Below are 14,844 nucleotides of genomic sequence, written 5' to 3'. Positions count from 1 at the left end.
TCCCCTAAGCAGCATTTATTCTCAGTCCAGGACTGAGGGAACGCCCCTCTGGTGTTGCTGGGATACAGCGAGGAGCTGTACTACTGCAATAATAGGGGTGATGAAACTTTGCAGAGCAGGACCGGATAACGTTATTCACATTGTTCATCTGTCTCAAACCTCAGCTGGAGGCTAGAGACTCCATTTGAGAAAACTTTAGTAGCCAAGAGGAGGAGCATTAGCCGCAGGCTTCAGGGATACTGGAGAGACATGCAGTGCAGGGCCACCCAGATCAACCCTGGATCACCGCTGTTTGGGAAGACTACCTTCATTACATGTTACCACACTAAATCCAGCCACTGAACCCTCCCCAAGAAAGAAGTGCTTAATAGCACCAAAAATGGTTCTTTGGCTCATAATCATAGGGGAACCACTGTTGACAGCACCAATTATGAAAGTGCTGTTTTGCAGCACCGTGAAATGGATCAACACAGAACCTGCTGAGGAGCCATAAAGCCCTTTCTTTGTTCTCTTTGGGAACCTCTAAGTGCTACTCAACATCTATGACGGACTGCTATGTAGCGCCTGCCAAGAAAAATATTACACTTTGAAAACCTGTTTTATTTCTTTGAGGAAATTTAAAAAAAAATCCTCCAGTCAGATGCTAAATCTTTAAATATACAAAGAAATATCAATTTAAGCATCTGTCAGCCAGAACGTTTAAATAACATTGTGCCGTTCCCCTTTCACGCAGTTATTTTAAGATAATAATCAGTTTCATGTGATTTAATGTTGTGGCTGGTTGGTGTATTAACATACAACCCTGCAATACATAAATGAAATGCATAAGAATTTGAGAAGCGTCGAGTACAGAAGGAAGACGAGCATAAAATAATTAACTACAACTTGCTGAAGTAAATGTGAATACTTTTTAATGGTAAATTGTGCATCGTCACATTTATGTGTGCACCTGGAGAGGAAACTTCCCCTTCTGACATTCATTTGAGTTTTTATCTTTTATGTAAGTGTCCCAACAAAAACCAGGCTGATTGTCAAGTTTGCCATATTGTTTCGCCAGATAATGACCCCTAATTTACAGTAGCTCTCTGGAAGGGTCAGAATTATGACATCAAAGTCAGTTCAAGCCTTTGAAACAAGCATGATTTTAAGTGTCTGGAACCTTCAGTCGCATCATAATCTCTCACAGCTGCTTTAAGACATCAGATTAAACCTGAAGTTGTGATGTTACATGTGCATGCTGCGATGTTATGTCACAGCACTCTATGACAGCAGAAACAATGAAAACTCAGATGCTATATGAGCCAAAAATATAATCAAATACAATCAGATATAGACCACACCAACTGTCATCTTGGTCAACCTGCTCCATACATTGGACAGAAGGCAAGAACCGGGCTCTGGTTCAATTTACTAAATCAGGATGACTGAGGAGTCCCACTTTGATCATGTTCAGGAGATCTCTGTTGTTGAGTCCCACGGTGATGGTTTGGGTGTCCCTCAGGTTATAGGCACCAGGATCCAACTGCACAATGAACAGTGTACAGGAAGGCAAAGAATTGCAGATATGCCAATCTATACTATGGTGGTGCAGTGGATCCTGAAAGATATTACAAGGCTTGATTTTAACACCTTCGCTCATAACAAACTTTGTCCAGTCTTCATTCTTTTTGGTCATTTTCACGGCTTCCTCTGATACATGTTTGGAACCTGATTCGGCTCCTGCTCAGTGAGACTCAGAGTGTGGTGAAAGTTGAAGAGAGGGGTGACTGTGCTGGATGAGCACGCCCTGTGGTACCATACTCATAACAAAAAGACAAGTTAACACCATAAAATACAGGCAGACAGACGAGACTCTGCAGGACCACACACTTCTAATGGGCCCTGAGTAACACTTGAGATGGAATTTGTCTGTTTTCTCTGAATGATGCTAGACACTAACATTGTGCCATTAACCAGGTACAAGTTAGGTTGTCTGTGGTGGTTTCATTTTGGCATACAGTACTTAAAATAAAGTGGTACATAGGGGACAGTAGTTTCATTACTCCACCAAACCCTTTAAAGCAATCACCTTCAAGACCTCCTTTTTTTCCACAGGTAGGAGGACCTGCACATTGCATTGCAGAGGCTATTTGGCTAATTGTGAATTTGGGATGAGACCTAATACATGGATCACATACAATAATATCCTGGAAAATCTTGTGCTCCCCCGGTAAATTATATCTTCCTTTTCTTAGTTGGCTCATCGTCAGTAGAAGTGAGTCTGTTCACACCCACACACTCAATAAAAGTGACAAACTGGTGGAGAGGGGACAATATTATTAGCCATCTTCTTTCACCTTTACTTTTCAAAGACAAATTGTTTAAGTTAACATTAAAATTAGTTACAGATATTATAGTTCAACTGGTCAAAACCTTAAGCAGTAATTGGCAATTAAGTAATATCGCAAGTGGAGTTCCCCTCACAGAGTCCATTAATTTCCAGCTATGGACATCATCACCATGGAGACCAATACTTTACATTTTAAGATGAGTTTCATAATCAAATTAACGCTTGAGAGTGCAATTATTACATGAAACAATCAAGGGCAACCCATAAACATCGCCACACCGCCAAATATACTGCTCACCCCAGCCTTAACAAGTTGTAATACGTTCCAAACATAAGCCTTAATCGTGCTCAAGTTGCCATGGTTACTTTTAGAACCAGGCTAATGCTATGCTTTTAAATCTGACCGAGTTCATGGTGACTCACATGGTCACAATATCAGATAATACTATGTTTAGAAGTGTCCCAAAAATTGTTTTTTGGGCTTTGAATCTTAGATGTTAATCACCCACCAATAATAGAAGCTTCCTCCAAATCACTGTTTAACAAAATGCTCATCACACTCACTAAGCAAACATTTGTCATAGAAGGTTCCGGCAAATGCAGTGGCTTAGCAGTAACATACAGTTTTTAGGTGATTAGCCATCTTTGTTCGGCAGATATGGAACCTGGCTTTTTTGGGGGTCATTTCTGCAAAAGTTATTCCATGTGCCTGATTTTTTTTCAGTATCTTGTCTGTGGAGTGTCCTTTAAAGCCTGGTTGTGGACCAGTCAGGTGTCAACAGCAAGTTGAGTGTATTAATGGGGACTTCAGATGAGCGTTACAACTCACAAAACAATGAATTTTAAGCCCTCTGTCTAAGAATAAGTGATGATCTGGTTGGCTCACGTGGACAAAGGATGTTGAGAATGATGACCCTCACTGCATCTTGGGTTTAGAACTATCAAGAGAATTTAATCAAAATCACCCAATAACAAATCTCAATCCAGGCTGAAGCCTGTGCAGCCGTGATTTTGTCCCAAAGATATACAGCAGGATGTGTCTGTTAAAAGTTGTAGTGGTTAAATATTGTGCATAATGAGGAGAATTTTATATTAGTTGTTGAGACAATGAGAATGCATCGATAGAGACACAGAACCGGGGAAGAACCTTACAAAGACTTAACAGGCCCCCCAGCAAAGGAGCTGCATAACGCCTTAGCAATCCCAAAGAACCAGTGGAGAACCATTGAAGAACAATTCAGGGCTTAGATGGCTGGGTGTGAGGCGGGGTTCACCCTGGACAGGTCACCAGTCCATCACAGGGCCAACACATAGAGACAGACAACCATTCACACTCACAGTCACACCTACGGTCAATTTAGAGTATCAATCAGCCTCGTCCCCTCTTGATGTCTTTGGACTGTGGGAGGAAGCTGGAGAACCAGAGAGAACCCACACAGGAACAGGGAGAACATGCAGACTCCACACAGAAAGATCTTGTGATCGAGCCGGGGCTCGAATCTGGAACCTTCTTGCTGTGAGGTGACGGTGCTAACCACTGCACCACTGTGCCACGCACGTGCACGCGCGCGCACACACACACACACACACACACACACACACACACACACACACACGCTACCTTTAAATGTAATAGCATTTTTGATGTGTACACTGAGGTGCTGCTGAAGTCTGGATGGTAGACTAGGTTTGTTGCTTCTATAGACATACATCTATAAAAGACAAAAACAATGTTACGTTTATCATAGTACGTATAAGTAAGCTTTCAGGACTGATCCATCAGCAGGACTTTGATAAGCCTTTTCATCACTTACAGTGCTGTTTAAACTCATCAATCAACTGAACATGCATTCTGAATAGTAATCTTAATTTTTTATTTTTTTATTTCTTGTCCTGGCAACAGAGTTGAGACCAGAGCCTGCTTCAACACCATGATGGAGGTTTGCAAGTTGTCCCCTTCTTACTTCCTTTCTTCTCAGGTGTCCGTAGCAGCTTGGGACCAGCCAGCTTCCCAAAATTTTGTCCCAGAATCCCAGGGCTTGGTGTGTTCTTCTCCATGACCAGGTCAGCAAGAAGGTATTGAGGCTTTGTCTTACTTACATCTCCTTCCTTCAGACTTGTCTCGTATTCCTGAAGCATCTCATCAGTGACCTCATTTTCAAGAGCAGGAACACATTTGTATTTGGAAAACTTTGTAAATCCCTGATTTCTCAACTCCAGCAGATTCAGTCTCTTGGAAGTCTCCATCTCTTCATCTGTCACAAAGTTAAATTCATCCATTTCAAAGTGAAAAAACTCCTGCTGCTGATGCAAATACTCATCATCAAAATGACCCAAGCCACCAGCTTGTTGATAGACAGGAGGGGCGAGTGGTTCGCCATTTTCACCAGTTCCCCAGGAAATGGAGCAAGACACTTTCCCGGAGGTCAACAGGATCTGATTGTTAATATCAGCATCATAGTTGAATGCCACTTTCTGGTTGCTCCCAAATTCAAATTCTTCAAGAGGGTCGCTCCACGTAATGGCTGACTCTGGAATTGGCACATTAAGTTCTGCAAGGAGGGAGCACGATGAGCCAATCTCTTCAAACACCTGCAACTTGATGCTTCTGGGACAATTGATAACCATGAGATTGCAGCTCTGTCCAAAGTGCACCGTGAAGTCTGCGCTGAGCGTCCGGCTGTCAGTTTGACAAACTACTTTGTCATTACACCAAATCTTGATGAAAACAGGACGCCTCTTGACCTCTTCTCTGCGAGCAAATTCATCTCTGGAGCAGAGTTCACTGGCAGAGATTTTTCCTGACATGGACAGTTCAGGAATCAGGATGGACTTGCATGGTTTCCTACGTATCCTGGAGGCTTTCTCTCGGACCTGCCTCTGTATTATTTCCATATTGGGCTTCATTGGGGGCTTTGGTTTTGAGGGGCCCTCTTCAACAGGACTCTGAACATCCTGTACCTGAGCCTTCTTTTCCTTCCTACTGCTGGCTCTCTGACTGTGATGCCAGATTTTCCACTCATCCAACAGTGTCTTGTACTCCACCAGCTTGTTCTCATAGTCCTCTTTGCTTTCTTCCTCTAATTCCGCAACCTCTGCCATTATTTCCTCCTCATATTCCTGCTTAGCAATTACTCCATCTACAGTTACTTTTCTAAACTGGAGATTGTAGGGTGTGTTTGTAAAATACTGACACATTCTCTGAGCCTTGAGCTCCTTCCACATTTTAACTATCTTCTTCATCAGAACTTTGTCTTCCTCCTGCTCACTATCTCGCTGCTGCCGAATCTTCCTAATCTCCTCACTGATCTCGGTTATTCTCTGCTGCATGACCGGAGTAAAGCTTTGCCCACAACGGGCGTAAAGCATTTTCTTAAGGGCCCTTAAGCCATTCAATTTGTCAGTGAGGTGTACTGTGAGGTTCTTGCGCTGTCTGGTGTGGTACTGATCACACAGCTGGGCTAGACAGACCCCCAGGAGATGCTCATGACTGAAGAGTGGGTGATTAGAAAAGATAATCCCACCGATGTCAACATCAAGCTGGTATTCAGGATCCACTGCTCCACCAAAGTACGTGTTAGCACACTTTGTCCTCATTGCCTTCCTGAAGTTGGTTTGCAACGTAGGGTGCAGGTCCTCCTTCCTGAAGAAAGGAGGTCTTGTGTGTATTTTGTTTAAAGGGTTTGCCTGAGTAATGAAACTGCTGTCCCCTCTGAACCACTTGTGCCCCTCCTCTGTTTTTAATATACGCATCTTTAGCAGATTCACATTGGTCTTAGAAACAGGGGGATATTCTTCAACATAGAGACCCTTGTCCTCCTGATAACACCGTCTCATTTTCTCAGGCAGGTTACTGAAGGTCGAGGATTTGAAACTTGGCCAAAAAAGCAGGTCTCTTTGTTGCTGAACGTATTTTTGGTGACCATCATACTCAGCTTTCTTCACTTCCAGGATGTTCTGAGGGTAATATTCAGTGTTATCCTGGACTGAAGGAGCTTCTTCATTATGGAAACCTCCAATGTTGGAGACCCCCTCAACAGCATCATCATGGAAGTCAGTCATTGTAACTTGCCAAATGGAACCAGATCCTGGCTCTCATATTAGAAACTTGAACTCTGTATAAAGTAGGTTGAATAAAACTACAATTTGTGTAGTCTATATTTTGATTATGATTTGATTACATGTTTATATTACGTAGTTTCTGGACCATGATATAAAATCTCAATGCTGTGATGTTAAATTAGGGTAATGTACTATGATGTAACATTGTATGTTGCATCATAGTACATTGCTTTACAGCATCAGGCTTATTCTTTGGTGTCAGTGTACAGCTGCTTGTGTCAAAGCTCTGGCCAGACTTTGATCTCTACATTCTGATACTTCTAGAAAAAAAGGGAAAAAAAAGAAAGAGTGGGCCCTGGTTACTGTCTTGATCACCAGTGTCCAAAAGTCTGGAAATGACAGCTGAATATGCACTGAAGCAAAAGTGAGGAAACATTTCAGCAAATTTCAGTGTGTGCAGAGATGAAGTGTGTGCACAGGCCTGGATGTTTAGTAGCGAGAGAAGAGACCCAGCCTGAATATTCCTGAGTTTGAAAGGACAAAATTTCCATACTGGAGGAAGTTAAGAATTTCAAAAGATATAATGTAATCAACGAGGAATTCCCGATGCCGTTTGTTAAACCAATTTTGCTCATCCGCATGCACTCACAGTAGCGTCAAACTGGAAGTGATATGTTATTTTTAGCTAAAACCAAAGTGTTTGTGGGCTGCACGGTGGTGCAGTGGTTAGCACTGTCGCCTCACAGCAGGGGTTAATTTAATCCTGATCCTGCCGGAACAAGATCCGGCACCTCTTAATTTTGGCCTCCCTGCGTTCCGGTACTTATTTGGGCAAATCCGGTGCCTCGGTAAAACCTCTTGTATTAAAAGAAAATATTAAAAGGTTTTAAAAATGTTTAAAATACAAAAATAATGTGCATAGATAAATTTACAGACCAAATCCTTACAATTTCATGTTGTTTATTAAGATTCAACGTCATTTGAAAGAGTCGGAGATCTGTTGATGCGCTGATGCCAACAAGCCACGCCCCTGACACAAACAAACAACCTTTCGAAATTCGCCGCCTCTGAGGAGCGAGCAGAGAGGAAGTAAACAGTTACTATTTCAACTCCAACATGTCAAAAAGACAGTTAAATTTGCTGTTTTTTCAAAAAGAAGGAAGAGTCGCATGACGCTTAAAACGAGTCAGAAAAGCCTCCACAAGCGGCGACGAGGGCAGCTGCAGCGGTCATGTTGACGAACAAAATCGGCTGCAGCAGGAGGCTAGCGCCGCCACAGCTAGCCTGGTTCACCTCCAGCTAGCCAAGCCGGGTCTAACGTGATGTGGGGTGTCTTGGACAACTAAATGGTGAGCATACCGTCTAATAATAGGCTGCTGTGCCAATCTTTAAATACCGTAATAATAATAATGGAAGATTTGTGTGATTTATTGTGAGCTCTTTTTTGTTTGTTTTACAAGTTAGACCTGTTGAGAAACCAATTGTAGACTTTTAAGTCCCACCTGTGGTGATGTGGGCATTCACCTGTGCTGCGCAGAGGAGGCTAAATAACTGTGAATTGTCGTCATAACATTGATACCATGGATATTATTTGAAATGGAGGCTTGTACGTCCCACATCATGGCAAGTGGGCATTTGTATGTTGTTGTCTGTATACGTTCCGGGACCTGTGCCCCTCTCTCACCCCTGAGCCGTCATATGTACTTTGCGTTCTGGCACCTCATGATTTACAAATTAAGCACTGGTTTTACATATTGTTTTTCTGTGCGTTCCAGGACCTGTGTCCATCTCGTCACCGCTGGGGTGTCATATATACTTTGCGATCCGGTACCTTATGATTTACATATTAAGCACTGCCTCACAGCAAGAAGGTTGCGGGTTCGAGTCCCGTCTCGGGCGTGGTATCTTTCTGTGTGGAGTCTCCATGTTCTCCCTGTACCTGTGTGGGTTCTCTCCGGGTACTCCAGCTTCCTCCCACAGTCCAAAGACATGCAATTGGGGACGAGGCTGATTGGACACTCGAAATTGGCCGTAGGTGTGACTGTGAGAGTGAATGGTTGTCTGTCTCTATGTGTTGGTCCTGTGATGAACTGGTGACCTGTCCAGAGTGAACCCCGCCTCTCGCCGTAGACGCTGGGATAGGCTCCAGTCCCCCCGCGACCCTTAATATATACTGGAATAAGTGGAAGACAATGAATGAATGAAAGTGTTTGTGGATCACTAACCAGATATAAAATACATTGATTATACTGGATCATGCGCTTGGGAGTTTGTAAATGGATGTTTGTGGGTAGTTTTGCTGTTTTAAGCCAGTTTAGTAAAGCTATTTCTGTATTCTGGAGCCATTCAGAAATGATGCGGCAGTGAAAAATATCTTTGTAACCTCATGACACCCATTCTCAAATAACTGAGAAGCTTGTTTTTGGTACCGCTTTGCTACTGTTTGAAGCTATGCAATTTAGGGCAAAAAAATCTGGTTCATTTCTAATCATTCTAGAAAAGTTTTCAAAAAGATACGATGGTTTCACTTATAGATTAACAAACCCAATGACTATGGGTCTTGCTGGAGGGACTTTCTTGACAGTTTTGAAGGTTTCTTGAGAAATGCAAATAGATCATTTGGTTGAGTAGCGCTCCATTAAATGAAGGGCTGTCCACAAAAAAAAAAAAAACAAGATATAAACGTGAAGAAATTATCAGAGAAAAACAGATGTTTATGGATGGTGAGAAAAACTTTGAATTGTGATATTGTGATCAAACCCCCACCCCACCCCAACACATAGAACCCACATATCCCTCTCCTTCAGGCTTGCCTTGCAACCATACAGCTTTGATCACTGTGATGTGTTCATCCCGTCACCATGAAGGGATGAGTGTCATTGTCATTTTACACACCACATTGGAAAGAAAAACATCTCATGTATTTACATGTGCTAACACACACACACACACACACACACAAAATTTCTATACTGTCAACATTATTAGTTTGTGGCATTTTGGCAAATTATATGTCCATCGCACCAACACCTTGCATCTAAGTAATCCCCAATGTTTGTCATTGATAGGGATGCATTAATTTTGAAATCTTTGGCTCATATGATAATTGAAAAAAATCTGGCCAGTAAAATAATATTCTGTCAGATAAATTAAGTTTTTGTTGTCAGTCATTTCCCTTATTTTTCTAAAGGAAGGACAGGTACTCTCTCTTTTTGAAAAATAGGTAACCTAAATATTAAAAATTGAGAATTATATTACTGTTTGTCTTGATGTTAAGGTACAATGCTTGTGGCATGTTCACAAATAGGTGTGCTGTTTTCCAAATGAAGGTGGTTTAGAATATTTAATGATAGACATTTGTGTGCAAGACATCCAGAGAGAACTTCAGCAGCCATCACAGGCAAACCAGGAGAGTATTCAGGTGCGGGGGGGGGTTCAATATGGCTGCACCTGCCATCTGTGTTTATTTACTAACTAGTCAGTTGGTGAGCTTTAGGAGTCAAAATGAGTTAATATCAGGAACGCTACGCTCATATATGCTACACTTTGCTTGCTTGCTTATGCTACAAATTGTAAGCTTGCAGCTGTGCTGTGATTTTTGTCTACACTCACATCTCAAACCAGCACTCAGCAAGAGAGAGTTAGAATCTAGGTGCTACTCATTTGTGTGTGGCAGCAGTGTTAGCATTAGCTCACCAGCGACTTTTGTCTTCGTGGATGCTTAGTTGATTGCTACACATGTCTGTGTGATCTGTGTTCATGCTTGCTCACTGCTATTCATGTATGTGGGGCTGCAGTATTAGCATTTGCTCTGTGTGTCTGCAGTGTCAGCGTTCGCTCACTGGCTATTCTAGCCTGCGGGCTGCAGTGTTAGCATTACCAGCTACTCATGTCTTTGTGGCTGCAGTGTTAGTGTGAGCTTACAGGCAGTTCACATCTGTGTGGCTGCAGTGCTAGCATTTGCTTTCCAGCTACACACATCTTTGCAGCTGTAGTGTTACCATTAGCTTAGCAGCCACCCATGTCTTTGTGGCTGTAGTGTCAGCTTTCTGACCATTCACATCTGTGTGGCTGCAGTACTAGTATTAGCTCACTGGCTACTCACCTGTGTGGCTGTAGTGTTAATATTAGCTTACTGTTAATTAGAGGTCGACCGATATGGGTTTTTCTAAAGCCGATGCCGATATTTAGAAGTCAGAGTCAGCCGATGGCCGATATGAGCTGCCGATTTTTTTGGGCCAATTTTTAGGGCCGATATGCTATCGTATTGTCCTTAATTGGCATGCTAGAATATCATACTAATAAGAGGACGCACAACACTTGTGTGTGTGTGTGAGTGAGTGAGTGAGAGAGAGTGCCTCGCTGTTACACAGTGACATTACTCGGAAATACGACACGAAATAAAAACTAAAGTAAAGCGTTTTCATGCTTTCTTTCTAATTAAACAAATTAACGCGTTAAAGTCAAGTTTTGGTCGAGAAAATAAGTGAAATTTTCCGATGCCGACGGGGGGGGGGGGGGGGGGGTCTCTGGTTCTGAATGAACAGCGCTGCGCTGGGTCGTAAATAGCTGCCCGCAGATCTGCCTGACTGAAAATCGGCGCGACCAAATTAAATAATCGGCCGATGCCGATTTACTAAAAAATAGCAAAAATCGGCCGATTTAATCGGCCGGCCGATCGATCGGTCGACCATTACTGTCAATTCACATTTGTGTTGCTGCAGTGCTAGCTTTAGCTCACTTGCTACTCACATCTGTGTGGCTGTAGTGTTAGCGCTGACTCACTGGCTACTCATGTCTGTGTGGCTATGGTTTTACCTGTAGTTACCGCTCTAAGTGGCTGATGTTACTGCCATGTTGGACGTAGCCGTGTGCCTCATGGACAGAATCTGTGCTATGATTTGCTTACTATAAACTGAACTACTAAGCGAGGCAGTGCAGGAGAGCACATGTACCAAGCGCAAAATTAATGATACATAATGTGACATAATATAATATTGCCTGACTGGCATTGGTGAATGCACTTCAATACTTGTAAAAAACAAAAAAAACAAAAACGCATATCTGCCAGCGGATCTTGACATATGTCTTTTATACTTGCTAACATTGGTATTGCAGAAGGCGAGGAACAACATGCACAATGCCAAGAAACCGATCATCACCATTCTGTTGACGTAGAGAAAAATGTATCCAGGTGATCTATTTATAGAGGAGGTGTAGACAGGACTGTTAAATGCTGTCTTTTCATCTATGAGTCAGCTTTGATGTTTGAGTCATGCCACATCAGCGTCACTCTGTTTTTATTCTCAGTTTTCCTTTTGGTCGTTGCTGGAGTTATGGGTTACAGAGGTTATTACTCTGCACAGTTCTCTTTTAATTCTCACCCAAGATGACTTTAGATGCTAGAAATAGAAATATTGTGTTTAGTCAAAGAGTTGTAAGCAAAAGATTCCTTTTTAGGTTTTCTGGAGCAACAATTATGTATTCCTTCAAATCTATTATTTTTTGTTGATGTATTCCTGTAAGTTTTGCTTTTATCTGAAATTCAATATAAAGAGCCAAAGCGTGACCATTAATTGGAATAGGCATTAGTGCATTAGTGAATGTCACATTTTATAAAGTCAAATTGGAGGAAGGATTTAATAATAATAATAATAATAATAATAAAAAACGGAATATTTCAAATCTCTTAAACCTATGATGACCACTGAAGGTTCATGGAAGAGAAAACTCTTTGTCGTTAATATCTATTTACATCAGTATATATTTTTATATTGTGTCAAACTTTAGCTTTTCGTGGATTTTGGCAGGTCATTTCTCTTATTATTTTTCATGTGTAAACAGATGTTTCAGAGAATGTACGGTCATGAAAATCTGTGACCCGTTCGAATGCTTTTTTTAAAAAATGTTTAGAGGCAGCAGTCTGTTACACAAGTTTGAATAAAACTAACAAGACAACAAAACAAGTAAAGTGGTACTTCATTATTTTTCCAGAAGATGGGATAATAAGATAACATAAATCTATTGAATCTCAACAATTCTGACAACTGCAAGATACTACAACAATGATTATACTTTTATTCACTAAATTCATTTAACACTTACATATTTGCTTGGGTGAAAATATCCCGTAATTTAATCGGGGGGGGGGGGGGGGGCAGGGATTGAGCGAGATGTTTAGAAGTTGGTTGCCAAAAAATCTGCAAATACACACCACCAGTGTGGCAGAAGTTTGTCTTCTGCTATATATTGTGGGCAAATAACAAAAATGATTTTGCTTCTCGTGAGTCTTAGAAATTGTTTGTCTGTCCCTGAGGCTCCACGACATTAAAAGCTCATATTCTTTAAGATGTGAGGCTTCATTATTTTTTTATCGGTCCATCCATTTTTTTTTGGTCAGAACTTGTGTCTTTTTTTAAGGTGTGTGAAATGACAAGCTGATGTCTAGAATGTAGTATTTGATAATGGTAACTTATATCTCTTGGGACAGTCTGTACTGTATTAGGCAGTATAGGGACAAATATAGGGCAGGTAGGTGCTGACCTGTGCTTGAGATGCAGAGACTGTTTTTACACATATTTATTATCTATTAAAAATGTATTCACAGTCTCTCTATCTTCCTAGTTTGTACTTTAACTTCTTTTGGATCTCTATTTGAACCATTTAGAGTATATACTAGTACTTGCAGTGAAGCTAAGTGTCCACTAGAGGGTGCCATTGATATTGGATTGAACATAGTCATATGTATATATTTAGATGATTGTGGTTAAAAAAAATGTTGTTTGCAGATATAGAGGTGATATGTTCCACTACTGGGTGATCAAATAAAGAAACTTAGATACTTAAACATGATCCATTTGTGGGGATGACTTAAAAAAAAAGGGAGGTGCGAGGAACAGAATTAGTTGAAATTGAATCACCTCAGCAATTACAATTTTTTTCAGGGTATATAACACGAATGTATAAATAAGTAAGAAAATACATCAAGTGAATGACAATCGTGTTTTTATAAATGGTGAAAATAAATAAACCAGTATGTTTCAAGCACAGATACAATGTAGGCCATGATTATATAAACCCTATATTCAAGCATCCTACATTAGTTCTGCTGCAAGTGTGCCACAGCATCTACACAGGGACAAAACGCTGAGCTCCCAAAGAGCGAGTTCTGTGTGACTGCACGACATCGTCTTGCTCTCTGAACTCTGGCGCTTCACCTTCAACTACAGGCTGAGAGAGAAGGGAGGGAGGGAGGGAAGTTGGGGGGGGGGGTTGGGTAGAGGAAGGAAAAAGGAACGAAGGGAGGAGAGAAATGGGGGGGGGGGGCGCCACATAAAAAGAGGAAGTTCATCCTCTGATAAACACATAGCTACACATCCCACTGGACCCACTGTCTGAGATGGCAGCCAGTGCTAAATGTGAGCTTGTCTGAGCTGCGCCACTACAAGGAGAGGAACCGCATGGAATTCATGTTTTGTCCCTAGGTTGTTCGTTTGAGAGCGTCAGTTTCCATTCAAGGGGGCTCTCCAGACGCGGTGCAGCTCTTCACAGAAGACATGCATAATCATGGCAGAGGGGAGGGGATGAAACAAAGAGGAGATGTGTAAAGCTTCATATACATATGGCACTTTAGATTGTACCCCTTTCAGGTATTCTTATGGGTGTTTTGGTTTTAGGTTTGATTTTTTGCGTTGCTACACACAAAGGAAACAGCCTCGGCTCAGTACTTCAAAGGGGCCCCGGCAATCCCACATAGACAGACCACATTTCTGTGGAGCATGCTGTGCTGCGCTGCACTGTGCTGCAGACAGACAAGAGCTGTTATGGTGAAGAAGAGACCATGGCTTCCTCATTAAAAAAAAACAAAACACGGGTTTCCTCCACAGATTACTTTGCTGTGGGGAAAAAAAAAACGACACAGGGAAGACACCCTTGCCACATTGGCTGCTGAAAGATGCAGTGGTAAATGATTGGAACTGTCAAATAAAGCATACAGTTGTCTCAAAACAAGTGTTCCATCCCCAACCCCCCTAAAAAAATGACAAAACGTTTTTAATGAAAGATGATTGACAGGTTGTTTACAGAGAAATCTCACTTAATTTGATGATGAGACATTTATCGTCTTTTGTCAGGGCCGCCTATACTTTTGGCCTATTTTCGCGCGAGAAAAAAAAAACAACTTGGTCAGGGCGCCGTGATGCACCCATGACAAAATACACACAGCTCTGTATATACGTACACATAATCCCAAGGCTGGTTTACAAATGATAGAGTAAGGGAGCTGAGCCTGTGTATGATTCTGGAAGCCTTCACTTGAATTCAGCTTTTCACACATGAGGTTACAGGAAATTGAGGCTTTAGCAAAGGTCACATATTCATAGTATACCTTTCCCCAGTCCTTTTCGTACTTTTTTCTGACCTTTAATGCACCAGAAGAGACATGACAGGAAATG

General features: G+C 41.7%; 1 protein-coding gene and 1 long non-coding RNA gene across 2 annotated transcripts in view; one reads left to right on the top strand and one right to left on the bottom strand.

Moving 5' to 3' along the window:
- Positions 1-4,069: 4,069 nt before the first annotated feature.
- Positions 4,070-6,550, bottom strand: LOC147246422 (coiled-coil and C2 domain-containing protein 2A-like). Its single transcript, XM_086182448.1, has one exon. It carries the CDS (start codon positions 6,389-6,391, stop codon positions 4,253-4,255), a length of 2,139 nt encoding a protein of 712 aa, XP_086038574.1. The 5' UTR covers positions 6,392-6,550; the 3' UTR covers positions 4,070-4,252.
- A 1,028-nt stretch (positions 6,551-7,578) lies between these two features.
- Positions 7,579-14,844, top strand: part of LOC147246420 (uncharacterized) — an 87,736-nt gene continuing 80,470 nt past the window's right edge. Inside the window, exon 1 of the long non-coding RNA XR_015109859.1 lies at positions 7,579-7,740. This is a non-coding gene — a long non-coding RNA (uncharacterized LOC147246420). The remainder of the gene's footprint in view (positions 7,741-14,844) is intronic.

Source organism: Aulostomus chinensis, chromosome 17, assembly GCF_037954235.1.
Source record: "Aulostomus chinensis isolate RoL2024-O1b breed Wild chromosome 17, RoL_Achi_v1.0, whole genome shotgun sequence".
Taxonomy (NCBI): Eukaryota; Metazoa; Chordata; class Actinopteri; order Syngnathiformes; family Aulostomidae; genus Aulostomus; species Aulostomus chinensis.
This window is presented reverse-complemented; position numbering and strand designations above follow the sequence as displayed.